Source organism: Microtus pennsylvanicus, chromosome 16 (assembly GCF_037038515.1).
Source record: "Microtus pennsylvanicus isolate mMicPen1 chromosome 16, mMicPen1.hap1, whole genome shotgun sequence".
In the NCBI taxonomy this organism is placed as follows: Eukaryota; Metazoa; Chordata; class Mammalia; order Rodentia; family Cricetidae; genus Microtus; species Microtus pennsylvanicus.
Window position 1 is genome coordinate 25,564,221 of NC_134594.1, and position 13,611 is coordinate 25,577,831.

General features: G+C 45.1%; 1 protein-coding gene across 1 annotated transcript in view; it reads right to left on the reverse strand.

Moving 5' to 3' along the window:
• Positions 1-12,258: 12,258 nt before the first annotated feature.
• Positions 12,259-13,611, reverse strand: part of Cog6 (component of oligomeric golgi complex 6) — a 41,895-nt gene continuing 40,542 nt past the window's right edge. The window contains exon 19 of the mRNA XM_075950528.1: positions 12,259-13,325. Coding sequence (XP_075806643.1) covers positions 13,178-13,325 — 148 coding nt within the window. The 3' untranslated portion in view covers positions 12,259-13,177. The remainder of the gene's footprint in view (positions 13,326-13,611) is intronic.

Consider the following 13,611-nt stretch of genomic DNA (forward strand, 5'->3'; position numbering starts at 1 on the left):
TAACCTCACACGACCTTCAGCTCCCCATTTTCACTTTGCTTTCCTCTTGGTCTAACAGAAGCAGAGGTAGAAACAGGCAACCCACTCCTGTAACTGACCCTCTTGGTAGCCTGGGTTCTCTGTTATCAGTGGGCACCTTAGTAACTTTCACATCACCACGGCACAGACAACCGAAGGGAGGGGGATCATTTCCATACATGAATTCGGACACTTTCAGTCAGTTGACTCCAATGGGCCAGCATGGTGGGCAGCTATGTCCCTGGAATCAGGACTGTCAGGTAAAGACTGTCCCCATCATGGTGAACCCGAGAGCAGAGCAGACAGAACAAGAGGCAGCTGTAACCTCGAAAGCCCTGCCCCCGGTGATCACCCCACCAAAGCTCCTCAGCCTCCCAAAATGTCACCAAGATCTACGGAATAAGTGTTCAAAACATGAGCTAGTAAGGATGGTACATTTTCAGAATCCAACTATAATGGGGATAAAAGTCTAAGTTTTTTTGTTTGTTTGTTTGTTTGTTTGTTTTTTTGAGGCAGGGTTTCTCCATAGCTTTTGGAGTCTGTCCTGGAACTAGCTCTTGCAGACCAGGCTGGCCTCAAACTCACAGAATTCAAAGAAATGTGTGGAGATCTCAGAGTACAGCGAAATTCCTGTGGGTGGAGGAGAGCAGAGGATGGTTGGAGCTGTTACCTGCTGAGCGCTGCCCAAGAGGCTGGTCCTGAGTTGCTGGGTGTGGACAATTGTCCCGTCAGCCTTGCAAGGGCTGCTGGTGATGGCGTACCTGCTGCTCAGGACACTAATGAAGCAGGGTTGTTTGGTTTTGGGAGTGGGAGGTAGGGGACTGTGTATTTTTTAAGACAAAGAACACTAAAAAGACAATTAATACAAACGAACAAGGAAGGTGATGGGGCAGGAAAATGGTTTTGAGAGAAGAGCATGGGACCACAACACTTCAGTTGTTACTAACCTTGGCAATAATTACAACTTGATCGCGAAGATCGCGAAGCGTGAAAGGCTATGACCGCAAGCCTTTTTCATGACAAAGGAGCTTTCCAGGATTCATTCCCCAGCCTTTCCTGTTAACAAAGCTGCCAACGAACTTTGTTCCGTGATTCTGACTAATGGCTATTGCCAACTGGAGACACAAACGGATTTCCTTCTCGTCTTATTACAGGAAGATGGATTAAGCTAAATAGCGTTGAAAGGAACAATGGCTAAACAAATGCTAAGGAGCAAAAAGGTGCGGAAAGGCAGAGAAATCACTGACCCGGTGAGGGAAGGACCAGGGTTTTAGTCAGTCACTTCCCACAAAGCCTCTTCTCATCTCCTCTTCATTTGTGAAAGACTGGAAGTAACAGGAACCTGGAGGACCCCTATGAGGAGGCCAAGGAAAGGCTGCGTGTGGCTGCTTCCTGAAGGCTCAGAGAGAATGATGCTGCTCCCAGCATCCCATTGGGATGCCCCATTGCTGTCACAGAGCCTTGGTGTAACATGGGCTGCCTGCGAGCTCTGAAGGGGATGACACTACCTGACAGTCCCAAGGGAAAACCCAATGTGCTGAAGACAAGAGCCGCAGTAGTTGATGCTAATCAAGTAAAATCACCCAACTGCCACCTGTAATAACAAACCAGGAAACATTTTTACCTTAATGGTACTAATCTCTATTTTTTAGGGCAGGGTTGTGTGACTTCTTATATGGAAATATGAACAAATGTCTATTGACCCAAGATAGGGCACTGAAGACAGATTAATTAGTGGAATTCATCAGTCCAAGCCTAGCTTGGTTACTTACAGGAGCGGGAGTGACTCAAAGGCAGCTCTGTATCACCCGAAAGCTGCCTCAGCATCTGCATCACTGGAACTCCTCGCAGGACTCATAGGCAGCTCAGCTGGTTGGAGAGCACTTCACCTGAGTCAACTGTTATCCTGAATTCCTTGGCCTATTACTTATGATTTTGACTACTAGGTCTGTTCATAATTTAAACGTGTCTCTTGTGTAGCTATTTCCCCTGAGTTGACGACATATTCCTTCCTGGAGGGAATAGGGAGGTTGATAGATTCCGGAAGTGAAGGGAATTTACAAGGCTCAGGAAGTAAACAAAACTTACAAGACTGAGGAAATTCCTGAAACAAGATTCACAAGGCCTTTTTCCTGAGGCTATACAAGCAGTAATCAATGATCAAAGCGCTGGGTTAAGAGGGATGCTACATTTCATGATGTAAGGAGTTCACCAATGTGACTAGTAAATGTTACTTTTTTAACATGTACTTATGTGCATCATGCCCATTCAGTCCCAGCAAGGCCAGAAGAGGGTACTGGATGCCCCGAGGCCAAAAGAGGGTCATAGATCCCCCAGAACCGGAGTGATAGATGGTTGTGAGCCATCATGTAAGTGCTGAGACCCAAGCCTGGGTCTTCTGCAAGAGCAATGAGTGCTCTAAATCGCTGAGCCATCTTTCCAAAAGTACTGGATGCTTCCTGAATCTGTCATCTGCGCATGCTAACCCTCTCTCTATCATTCCAGTTCTGTGTGCTACCCAAATGAACACTGCATGCTTCATCAATCTGTTTCTTATTATAATAACCAAATATTGCAGCACGGGAACCTATGATAGAAACCTACTGTTTACAGCTGTCACAGCCAAGAGGTCCCAGATTAAGGGGTCAGCAGATTAAAGGCCCTGGGGGCTATTCCATTCTCACTAGGACTCCAAGGGTGAACGGATGAAGAAGCTTCCCTTGGCTTCTTTTCTAAGGGCACTAGATACCGATACCGATTTATAAATCACCTGCAGAAGGATCCCCTCTTCATTCCATCACCCTCAGGGTTCAGTTTCTGCATGGGGGTGAGGGATGAATACAGGAAGCATTAGAATGGTGCATTTGACTCTTTCCCTCCACTTGCGGCTCTGGGCCTCACACATAGCTAGTGGGCATTATTTGTGTCTGGTCGCTGTGGAAGACTATTTGGCATGCACAGATTAGCTAATTCTCCCAAGAAGCCCGTCCCACCTTACTAGAGTCAAATACCCTCTTTTACAGAGGAGGGAACTGAGGTCTGGAGAGACTGACTAACTTTCCCGGGCCCCCACAGCCAACAGACAGAATTCAAATCCGAACAAAGAACACCATCCCTACCTTCTGATGGATGGAGAGCACCATGGGGCTCTGGCAAATTCTGGAGCGAGCAGGAGCTGTTCTGATCACTTTGGCAAAGTAGAGAAACTTCTCAAACATTCACACAAGTATGTGTGTGCAGGACTGTTCTGGAGGTTTTGTCTTGGTGATGTATTATTCATATTATAGCGAATGAGTCAAAAAGTCAAAGGGAAGTCACCTCGAAAAGGATGCGGCCAAGAGTCAGAGCCAAGCAGATCTAGCAGTAACAAACATTTGTACATGGAAAAGGTTAAAAAAAATTTCCTCAAGTGAGAGGTAAGAGTGAAATTCTAGCAGTTTCCTTCGTGGACAGGCAGGGAGGACACGGAGGACAACGGGAGAGCACTGGGAACATTCCAGGTATGTAATGTTTGTAGGTCACGGCTCTGTCATGCTTTTTGGCTCACATTTTATAAGTTGGCTGTAATATTTTGAACAAAGTGTAGGTCTATCTTTTAAAAAGTGACCATTGGTGGGGGCTGGAGAGACGGCTCAGCGATTAAAAGCTCTGCTGTCCAGCTCACAACCGTGCACAACTCTAGTTCCAGAGGATCCGAGGCCGTCTCCTGGCCTCTGCAGGCACCAGGCATGTGTGCAGTGTGCTTATATACAGGCAGGAGCTTAAACCTATAAAATAAACAAATACCTAAATAAAATAAATACCTATAAAATAAAAATTAAAAAAAATCGTTTTTTTTTTCAAAAAAAAAAAAAACCTTACCATCGAGACTTAGCTACGAAGCGAAATGGCTAAATCAGGAGCTTCCTCTTCCTTCCCCCAACCCCAGGTGCACGGCTGTGATTAACCAGGCCTGTTTTTCTGGTCCCTCTAAACTGAAGGACTACCTGGGGCTCTGGAGCCTGGATAAATAATCCTGGCAGCACAGCGAAGCAGATGAGGAAGATGTAGGCCACCCACACAGCAATCAAGAGTTCCTCTGGGTGGGCCAGGAAACTGTAATTATCCCTGCTCCGTATCTTGCTAAACCACCAGCAGAACCACAGCAGGGGCAGCTTCGGTATCGGTGTGCACCGGGCCCTCTGGCCCAGTGGACCAGTAAGACCCACTCACAGGTCAACACCCACATGGTCTGGCTGAAGCAGTTCCAGAGGGTGCACAATTGCACACAATGGAGCAAAAACATCATTACCTCGTTAAAATGGGTCACTCAATCTCTTTAGCCTGAGTGTGGAGAAGACAGACTCCCGTGACAGGGCAAGATGGGCGGAGCGATCTGAGTGTGCCTGGCAGTGTCACCTGGGGGCAAGAGACCACGGCTCCTCTTGGGCCGTGTGTGAAACCCAGATCTCTTCTTCTACAAGAAGGTCTACATTTGGGGAACCTTAGCTCTTGCTTCGGAGACACTCGCTCTCTGTTATTTCCAGTTTGCCCAGGCATGGTCACCTGAGCCAACTGTGGCAGTCACTTCCCTCGGAGAGTTCAGAAGGGAACTAGGGAGGTCTAAGGAGAGAGCAGGGCTACCCTGGCAGAACGACACCTGTCACTCCAGAGGTAAAGGAGCCCCTACAAGTGACAGCCTCCCTTCCTCCACTGGAAGTTTGCACAGGACCCAGGCTTTGCTTGGGCGCAGTCAATGGTCCCAGTATCACCCCGCCTCCCCCCCGCCCCACCCCCCCACAGATAAATCTATACTCAATCCCAGAAACTGTACTGCTCCTACTAGGAGCTCCCCAGAGAGGACAGTCTCAGATGCTCACCGCTTTTGGAAGGTTTTGAAATAAATCATGATTCCTGACAGTACTCCCATAATGCCTTTTGCCTCACTTTGCTGTGGGTTCTCTAACTGGAGAACAGTCTGACATATTAGCACAGCTGAGGAAGGAGCAAAGTTAGCTCCTGAACCAGAGCCCTCACACACTCAAGTGTCAAGAATAACGAGTTTTCTTTCCCCTATTAGAAAGCAGATAAATGTTAACAAACTGGTGTCGTTAAGGTCCGCAACAAAGCTCACAACATGTAGAATGTTTACTGTGGGTACAGTTTAGGCAAGGGGACGGAGAAAGAAAAATCAAAAAGACGAGGAAGAAGAGGGCGCATACCCCAACTCCAGCTCATGCCCAGCACCCCAATTGTGGTCCATCACCCTGAAAATCAGAAAACACCATGCCTAAGGAGGGTTAATTGCTTACTCCAGGTCCACTAGCTTCCTTGCTGTCTCTGCTGGATGCCCCTGACTTCACAGGCAGCCTTCGCTTTCAGGGACAGATCTGTTTCTAGGCATGACTCAACGCTCCTGGTTCCCCGGATAAGTTTAGGAGTGCAGAAGAGGACGAGGAGAAGCATTTTAATTATAAGCAATTCAGCTTGGCATACAGAACTCTCAACCTGTCCAAGTCCCAGACTTCTGACCCTCTCCAAGATGGCCATTTGCTTCTACTGTGGCAGCCTGGGGAGGGGCTGCCCATGCAAGTTCCCACACAAAGAGAGAATCTGGGGCCAAATGCTTAGTGCTAAGAAGGCCTTAGTTCTGTTGAGATATTCCATGGCTCTGGTTTTGGAGCAGAGGAAAATGGGGTACTGTGAGGGAGCTGACAGAACCCGAGTTCAGTCCATCTTGGTGGAATGTGGGAATTACAAAGGCTACTCTTGTTCCCCCCGCCCCTCCTGGTTTTCTGGTACAGTTCAGGGTGGGCTGGCTGCTACAATCCTCTGAAAGGCTCTAACTGCGTTCCTCCGGCGTTCCTCCGCTGGCTTTCCTTGAGTGGCAGGCCACCCCAGAAGCCTCTCAATGCAGGCCCTGAAATGTTCAAAAGTGAGTTGGCAATGCTCTCCTTCCAGACCGCCAGGCTGGTGAAGCGGTGGGGGCGTTGTTGCTGGAGGCACAGGAAAAGGGGAGCGTGATGTCTGTTTAGTGTAGTGAGCCAACTGGCAATGTGCTCCCAGCGGTGCCCCCACAGGTCAAACGGCAGGCAAAGAGGGCAGAGGCGGTGCAGCACGGGATCCAGAAGGCAGAAGGGGCTGGGTAGCAGCTGTAGCGTACCATCCAGGCTGCCACAGCTATCAGGGATCCGAGGCGCCCCCCTCTGGCGAGGCAAGGGTTGGCCACTTCATCCTGTAACAGAACCTTGGTTGCCATGGCTGGACGTTTGAGCCTCCAAGGCAACGGCACCTGGCTAATGGCTGAGAATATGTGCCCGGCAGAGAGGAACCCCTTCTTCATACTCCGTAACTATGTGCACACAGCAGTGAAGCTAAGAAGTCTGGGTTCCGCTCACTCCTCTGCTAACCGCAAAAGTGCTATGAAAGTTTCTCCGAGGCTACTGGGTATGAATGAAACTCAAGAGTTTTATGGTAAGTGCAGGTTCAGGATTAGAGATGGTTTTAAAACAAGCAAGAGATTCACCACAAGGGAAAGATCTTCCCTATTTGTTAAAAAAAATAAAACAAAATAACAATACCAAAAAATTCACCTAGAAGAAAACTGGCACACCCAGTTATAACTGGGATTCTCATTTTATTTAAACCAAACCAAAAAACCCAGGAGCTGGGAAGCAATGTGGCATAGTCTCCCTTTTATTATTGTGTGGAAATACAGCTTTAAGATCAAGTCATTGAGTGAATAGAGAGTAGCTCATCTCCAGTGTGCAAGATACCAGGAACCTTTAGAGATTAGAGTATAAAACCTCGTCAGAAATAGCAGAATCCAAGTCACCCAACTACAGATGAAAAGAAAGAGAAATGACCAAAGTGTCTGGCTCCTCAACACACTGAGGATTTGGCTTGCTCTGCCTGCGGATCAAAGTGGTTGGTGCTGCCCGCAGTTCACTGAGAGCAGTGGCTGGCTTTGTCGGCCAGTGCACCATGTAATAGTTGTGGATTTGGAGGCCACGAGACACGCATCAGGGGCACGGCAAGGGGCACATTCTCGCTGGTCGTTCTTTGGAAGATGTCATCGCCACGCTCCCTCCTTGAGAGCGTTAACAGAAAAGACGCAAACCACACATTTCCAAGTGGATGGCACTTCAGAGAAATAAAAGTCAAATTCAAATGGCTAGAGATAGACTAAAACACATAATAAAGCAAGCAGGAACAGACTGAAATTCATAATTGCTATGAAAGCTTCTAGCGCTCACAGATCAAACATCAGACAGGCTACAGAGGCTTTACAGATGGCGAGAAGGGGATGAATGGAGTTATCGTCTTAACATGTAGAGCACTTCAGAGTAACTAGGGGAAGACTTCACTCCTCGCTCTAACGAGGACAATTTACTAGACTGTATCATATGCTGGAACACAAAGTAAGCAGAGACACAACAAAGGATTTTTTGTTTGTTTGTTTTTGGAAACAGGGTTTCTCTGTAGCTTTGGAACCTGTCCTAAAACTAGTTCTTGTAGACCAGGCTGGCCTCAAACTCTGAGATCTGCCAGCCTCTGCCTCCTGAGTGCTGGGATTAAAGGCGTGTGTCACCATTGCCCGGCGAAATACGGAATTTTTTGATGCAAAGGAATAAAAAGATAACTGAGAAATATTTATGTTTTTAAATATACATCTAATTAATTCAGGAAGCAAAAGAGGTTACTATGGAAATTAGAAAATACTTGAAGTGAGACCAACTTGGGGAGCCCAGCCCCTCTAAGAGGTACATCTGCAGCGCAGCTCTGCCACCTAGAGCTCAGGGAACACTGCAGAAGATGGGGTGGGAAGACTGTAAGAGCCAGGGGACCGGGAAGTCTGCTGTGAGACAGCCTCTCTCCTGGAGTGGCTGCAGGAGCAAGAGCAGAGCAAAGGGCCTGACAGTGTGATGGTGGGAGGAGTTCCCATCCCTAGACAAAGAACTACGGGAGGTCATGACCTCAGGGGAAGGAAAGTCAGCCTCTCCCCAGAAAGGGTCCCTTCACTAGTTAATGAATGCAGTGGTTAGCCTCGAAACCAGACACACACAAACAGCAGAAACAGACGCAGAGGGCTGTGTTTATGTATTTCTGTGCCTCTCTCTCACACACACACACTCACACAAATAATAATCAAAGAGAAAGAGGCTACCACCATGAGTGGGGAGGATGTGGAAAGGGTTTGAGAGCAGGGAGCTGGGAAGAAGATGTAAGGAGGAAATGGAGGGAGACACAGCATAATTCTATTTTAACTAAAATATGTTTTTAAAAATTAAAAGTAAATGGAATTAAAAAACATACAAAGATATATGTACGTAGGTAAACTTAGATGGAATTACAGATTAACATGTTAAAGGTTAAATATAAATAAAATATCACCACAGGAAAATCTTTAGATATCAATGATCAGGTTTCATTTTGACAAGGTGGAAAAGAAAAGACCAAATAAAATACAAAGTAGAAAGAAGAAAATAATGAAGACAGAGCAAAAGCAAATGAAATAAAGAGAAAATAAGAAAATGAAACATCTAAGATCATTCCTTTGAAATGGTGAACCTAAAATAAGGAGTCTCCAGCTCCATTACCAGGGAACAGGATGACGGGCAGAACACCACTGCACTAAATCTGGACAGAATCACACCTTGAAATGAAATTTACCAAAATGGACACAAAAAGACATGAGGCCTTCAAGAGTTTAAATAAGAACTAAAAGACACAGTATATAAACTGCAACTTCCAAAAATATAAATGTATATACAGAAAACCCAATTCAGAGGAAACAATGTCAGTTAGGTAGGGGCCTGAATGAAGTACAGTCAACAAGTACAAGTTAGCTACATTTTATTGTATGACAGCACAGAACTCTAAAAAGTAATATGAATTCATGATATCCATACTAAAGAACTGTAGCGTAGAAATAAAAATACAAAGTTTTGCTTATCCTGTAAGGGGAGAGTTATCAAAAGTTGTTTGGAAGACAGTAACTCCCCCAATTAGGAAATATTAATATATTATGATTTTGATGATCAGAAATAAATTAGTTCAAAATACAAAAGTACATAATTCATGCTAAAACATAAGTAAATCGCTTTCCCGGTGGCAAAGCTGTAACATTTATATGAAATATAAGATCTCTGAAAATTTTAGAGTAGCTCAGAGTTCACTGTTTTTAAATATATAATTCCAAACACTTTGCCAGAAAGTTGCATATCCCCGAAGTGAGCAAATTTTTTATATGATTTGATACATTTGATCCTGTCTAAAATTCCCTCCAGATCAGCCCAGTTTATAAGCTTAGTATTATGATGAGCTTTTAGTTATTTTCACCACAGATGCTTTTTAATATTCACTGGCATTAATGCTAGCTGGATTTGATAGATTGGCATGCTATTATTAATGCAACTTTTACCCCTCTTTCTCAGCTAACATGATAATTTTATATTTGGACCCATATTATTGCATCTGTTTTCAAAAGTAATTTGAGCATTAAAGTATTTTCATAAACATATGACTGATAAACATACTTAAATATAATTAGCACCGCCAAGTGACCGTATGTAGGTCTGGCTACACTATCTAAAAAGCATATTTAACTTAAAAAATGGCCAGGGGAGATGGATCGGTTGTTGAAGGAACATCTGAAGCAAGCATGAGGAATTGAACTTGGATCTCATTATCCATGTAAAAAGCCAGGTCCCGGGGCCTGCAATCCGTAATCCTATGGCTAAAGAAGCATTAGGAGAATTCCTGGGTCTTTCTGGCCAGCCAGTCAAGCTGTACTAGTGAGCTCCAAGTTCTGAGAGACCCTCCTACAAAATAAGATAGAGAGACACAGAGGCCTGATTTCACCTCTGGCTTTGGAAGGCTGTGCACACACCTGTACCCCCTCCCACACACAAGAAAAATAACCTGTTGCAAGAAGTCAGTATTATCGATCGACTCTTCATTCCACTCCAGAATTCAGTGTCCACCGTTTAGAAAAGATAAATATTCCTGACGGACAATTGATAACACCCCACTGACACTCGCAGGAAAACATGCCTTATGCTCTGCTTCCCAATAGGTTGCTGGGTCGGTGGTGTTTCTAAATCTCAAATTCACTTCAGATCGTAATATTTGAGTTTAAGATATGCAAACTGGCATGTTTTCACTTTCTGTTAACTTTTTTTTTTAAATCAAAACGTGTCAGAAGTTTAAATTTACCAAATGGCAAATTCAAAGAGTACAACACAGTAGTTTGATAGTATAGTCAATATTACGACTCCATCACCCCTAACTGCAGAGTCTTTCTGCCTTCCTCCAAAGGGACCTGCAGAGTCTTTCTGCCTTCCTCCAAAGGGACCCACACACCTCACAAGCTAGATGGCGCCTTTTGTGCTGGCTTCTTCCCATCAAGCCTCACAGGCTACACTGCAGCATGTATCAAAATTTCACTCTTTTCTAAAATGGGTAAATGACATTGATGAACTTTTGGATCCTATCCACGTGGGGTGGTTATAGATGCGGCCTTAAACAGTCCTAGAAAAGTTGTGTGTGGATGTGCTTTTCGAATCACCTTAGCATACTGGATTGCTAAATCATATGGCGATCCTCTTGAATTTTTTAAAAAGCCATCAAGTTATTTCCCACACTCATCTTACACTCTAAGCAGCATGAATAACACAACTACTCACTCTCACACTGACCTACTGCTCTTTAAAAAAATGTTAATGTTAGCTGGCTGGCGCAGGCCTTTAATCCCAGCACTCGGGAGGCAGAGGCAGGCGGATCTCTGTGAGTTCAAGTCCAGCCTGGTCTACAAAAGCTAGTTCCAGGACAGCTAGGACTGTTACACAGAGAAACCCTGTTTCGAAACGCCCCCCCCCCAAAAAAAAAGAAAAAGAAAAAAAAATTGTTACCCTACTATGTGTGAAATGGCATCCTACTGTGGCTTCAACTTGCACTTCCAGAGTATCTATCAGCATGGAGCTTCTGTCCACAAGCTTGTTGGCCGCTTCGGTGCCTTCTTCTCAGGGGCTCATTAGCCATCTTTTGTATCGTCTTTGGGTAAATGCTTACGCAGAATGCACCTATAAAAACTCAGTCATGTTGGGGTTGTACACTGTATTCTGAAGACATGTAGTCTGCACAATAGGCCTTATCAAATACATAGACAGGGTTTTCTGTGTAGCTCGGGCTGTCCTGGAACTCGCTCTGTAGACCAGGCGAACCTCAAACTCACACAGATTCCCCTGCCTCTGCCTCCCGAGAGCTGAGATTAAAGGTGTGCACCACCATTCCTGGCTTGTTTTTCATTTTAATTTTCTTATATTAATTCTTTAAGAATTTCATACAATGTACTTTGATCATATTTATTCCCTTTTCCCTGTTCCCAGGCCCACCTCCACCCCAACCCCAACTTCATGTTCTCTCTTAATCAAACCCCTTGAGTTGTATTGTGCTGGCCAACTACTCTTGTGGGGTCTGCCCTGGCGTGTGGTAAACACACCAGAGGTCGCAACAAAAAAGAAAACTGACTTTGCTTCTCCTCAGAAGCTAAAGGCTGAGTGCAGACCTCCCGGTCTATGCTGGGATTTTATCTGGTTTGGTTTGCACAAGTCTTGCCCTTTAACACACATTTTAAACCATCTACTGAAATCTATTCCCCCGCCCACTGAGTGTGGTGGACAGCAGCAAGTCAAGCCAGCCCACTGGCACCAGCACACGCTCCTAATGCTCTACCTTGGTGCTGTGTGGCTGAGTTCTGCTGTCATATGGTTAGGCGGATGGAATATATTTCCAACGGGGCAGTGCCCACTTACTCTGGGCTTCTTAGGACAGAACCCCATAGCAGCCCATCCTGGTAGCAGTATACATTGTTCTGAGTACTAATACACTATGGTTGGTTTTGTGTTTATATAAATATTGGACAGTTTGTCCATTTCTGAAAGAAAAAACAAGGCAGATGGAATTTCATAGGGACTGCACCGATCTGGCCACTGGGTGCACTGCCACCTTGAATCCCCAGTTCTGCCCACACTTATTCCCATGCACCACGTCATCTTTAATGAGGTTACAGTCATGCAGATCAACACAGTCCAGGATACAAAGCCTGGCATCAGCAGACCTCGGTGTTGGGTCTGTGCTGCCCTCCTAACCTTCCATGTCACCGTGCTTCTCAGCCTAAGACTGTACCACATCCTACCTGCTGCTTTCCCTCCGCTGTACAGGACACATCTGTGAGAAGTATAAAAATACTACAAAGACTGTTGTTCCAGAAATAGTTTAATATATATTAAGAAAACCAAGTAACAAGAAAAAATATATTTTCTCTCAGCAAACGAAATGCTAAGTGTGTCAATCTTTTTCACAGTAGTAATAAATTATGTACAGTGTAAGCTCCTGCCTTGTCTTATGCTGTTCTGATGAAATATGCCACATGTATTCATTGAAAAGACCAACAAGACAGACCAACACCACAATGGATAACATAGAGTTACTTTTGCTCTGAACGACCTTTTTAGTGTGAACACAGAACAGAGAGTGGAGGTGGCTAGATTAGGTGAATACCCACCCGGAAAAACGAGGCTTCCCATGTGCAGGCTTTCTGACCTTTCAGCCCCGTGTATATTTAAACACACACACAAATGTCTGCAAGGAACGAGGCTGCAGGTACAAAAGTAAGAGAAAGGAGACGATAGCCTCAACTTCGCTTCTTTCTAACAAACCCTTTGACACTTATCTGGGGGGACAGAGAAATGAGCTAGGTTTAAGAAGCGATCCATTGCAAGGAATGCAGAGGAATCTTCAATAAAGGGACATTCGTTACCAACAACAGTTGCAGTTTATGTCACATGGTACTTAGAACTCATTGTACTTAATCCTGAAATCTTCCCTCTGACTTTCTGCTTCCATCTATAATTCCAAATCAAGGGGACCTTTAAGCTGCTATGTAGAGGCAGCCAATGAACAACAGAACATTGCTACCTAGAAAGAAGACATAGCAGTATAGACTCAAGTCAAAATTGATTTATCTCCATGCGAGCTCAGAATGAAAGAAACTCACCTACAATCTTACATTAAGAAAACTATAACCCCCAAATTTCAAAATAAAGACTCAGATTAAAAACCCAAACCACCCTTGGTGTTGCCAGGCAGCAGTAATCTGCAAATGCCATCAAGATCATCAGGAGAGCAGTGTCTTCACTTGCTCAGGCGACCTGTGTAGGATGCTCTCCGGATCTTTGTACGCGTTGACGGGATTCATCACGGCTGCATGAACTTCCTCATAGGCTCTGCAGACCAGCTCGGTAGACTGCTTTACAATCTGCTCCCTGTTGATGAGCAAACAAAGCCAGAACATGACATGACCCCAGGGACTCTAAGATCACACATCTGAATGACGTCTGAATGATACGCTTCACCTCCATGCTGAGCAGTTCCTACTGATGGGGACAAGTAACTACTGTTTACTAACGTCTTCATCATTAACATGCAGCCTCCAAAAGTCAGGGGCTGCGCTTCACCTGCCGCTTGGCCATCACGACTAAAACAGCACCTCACATACAAAGATTCCTTGACTCAGGGTGGGCTTACATCTTGATGAATCAAGCTAGAAAC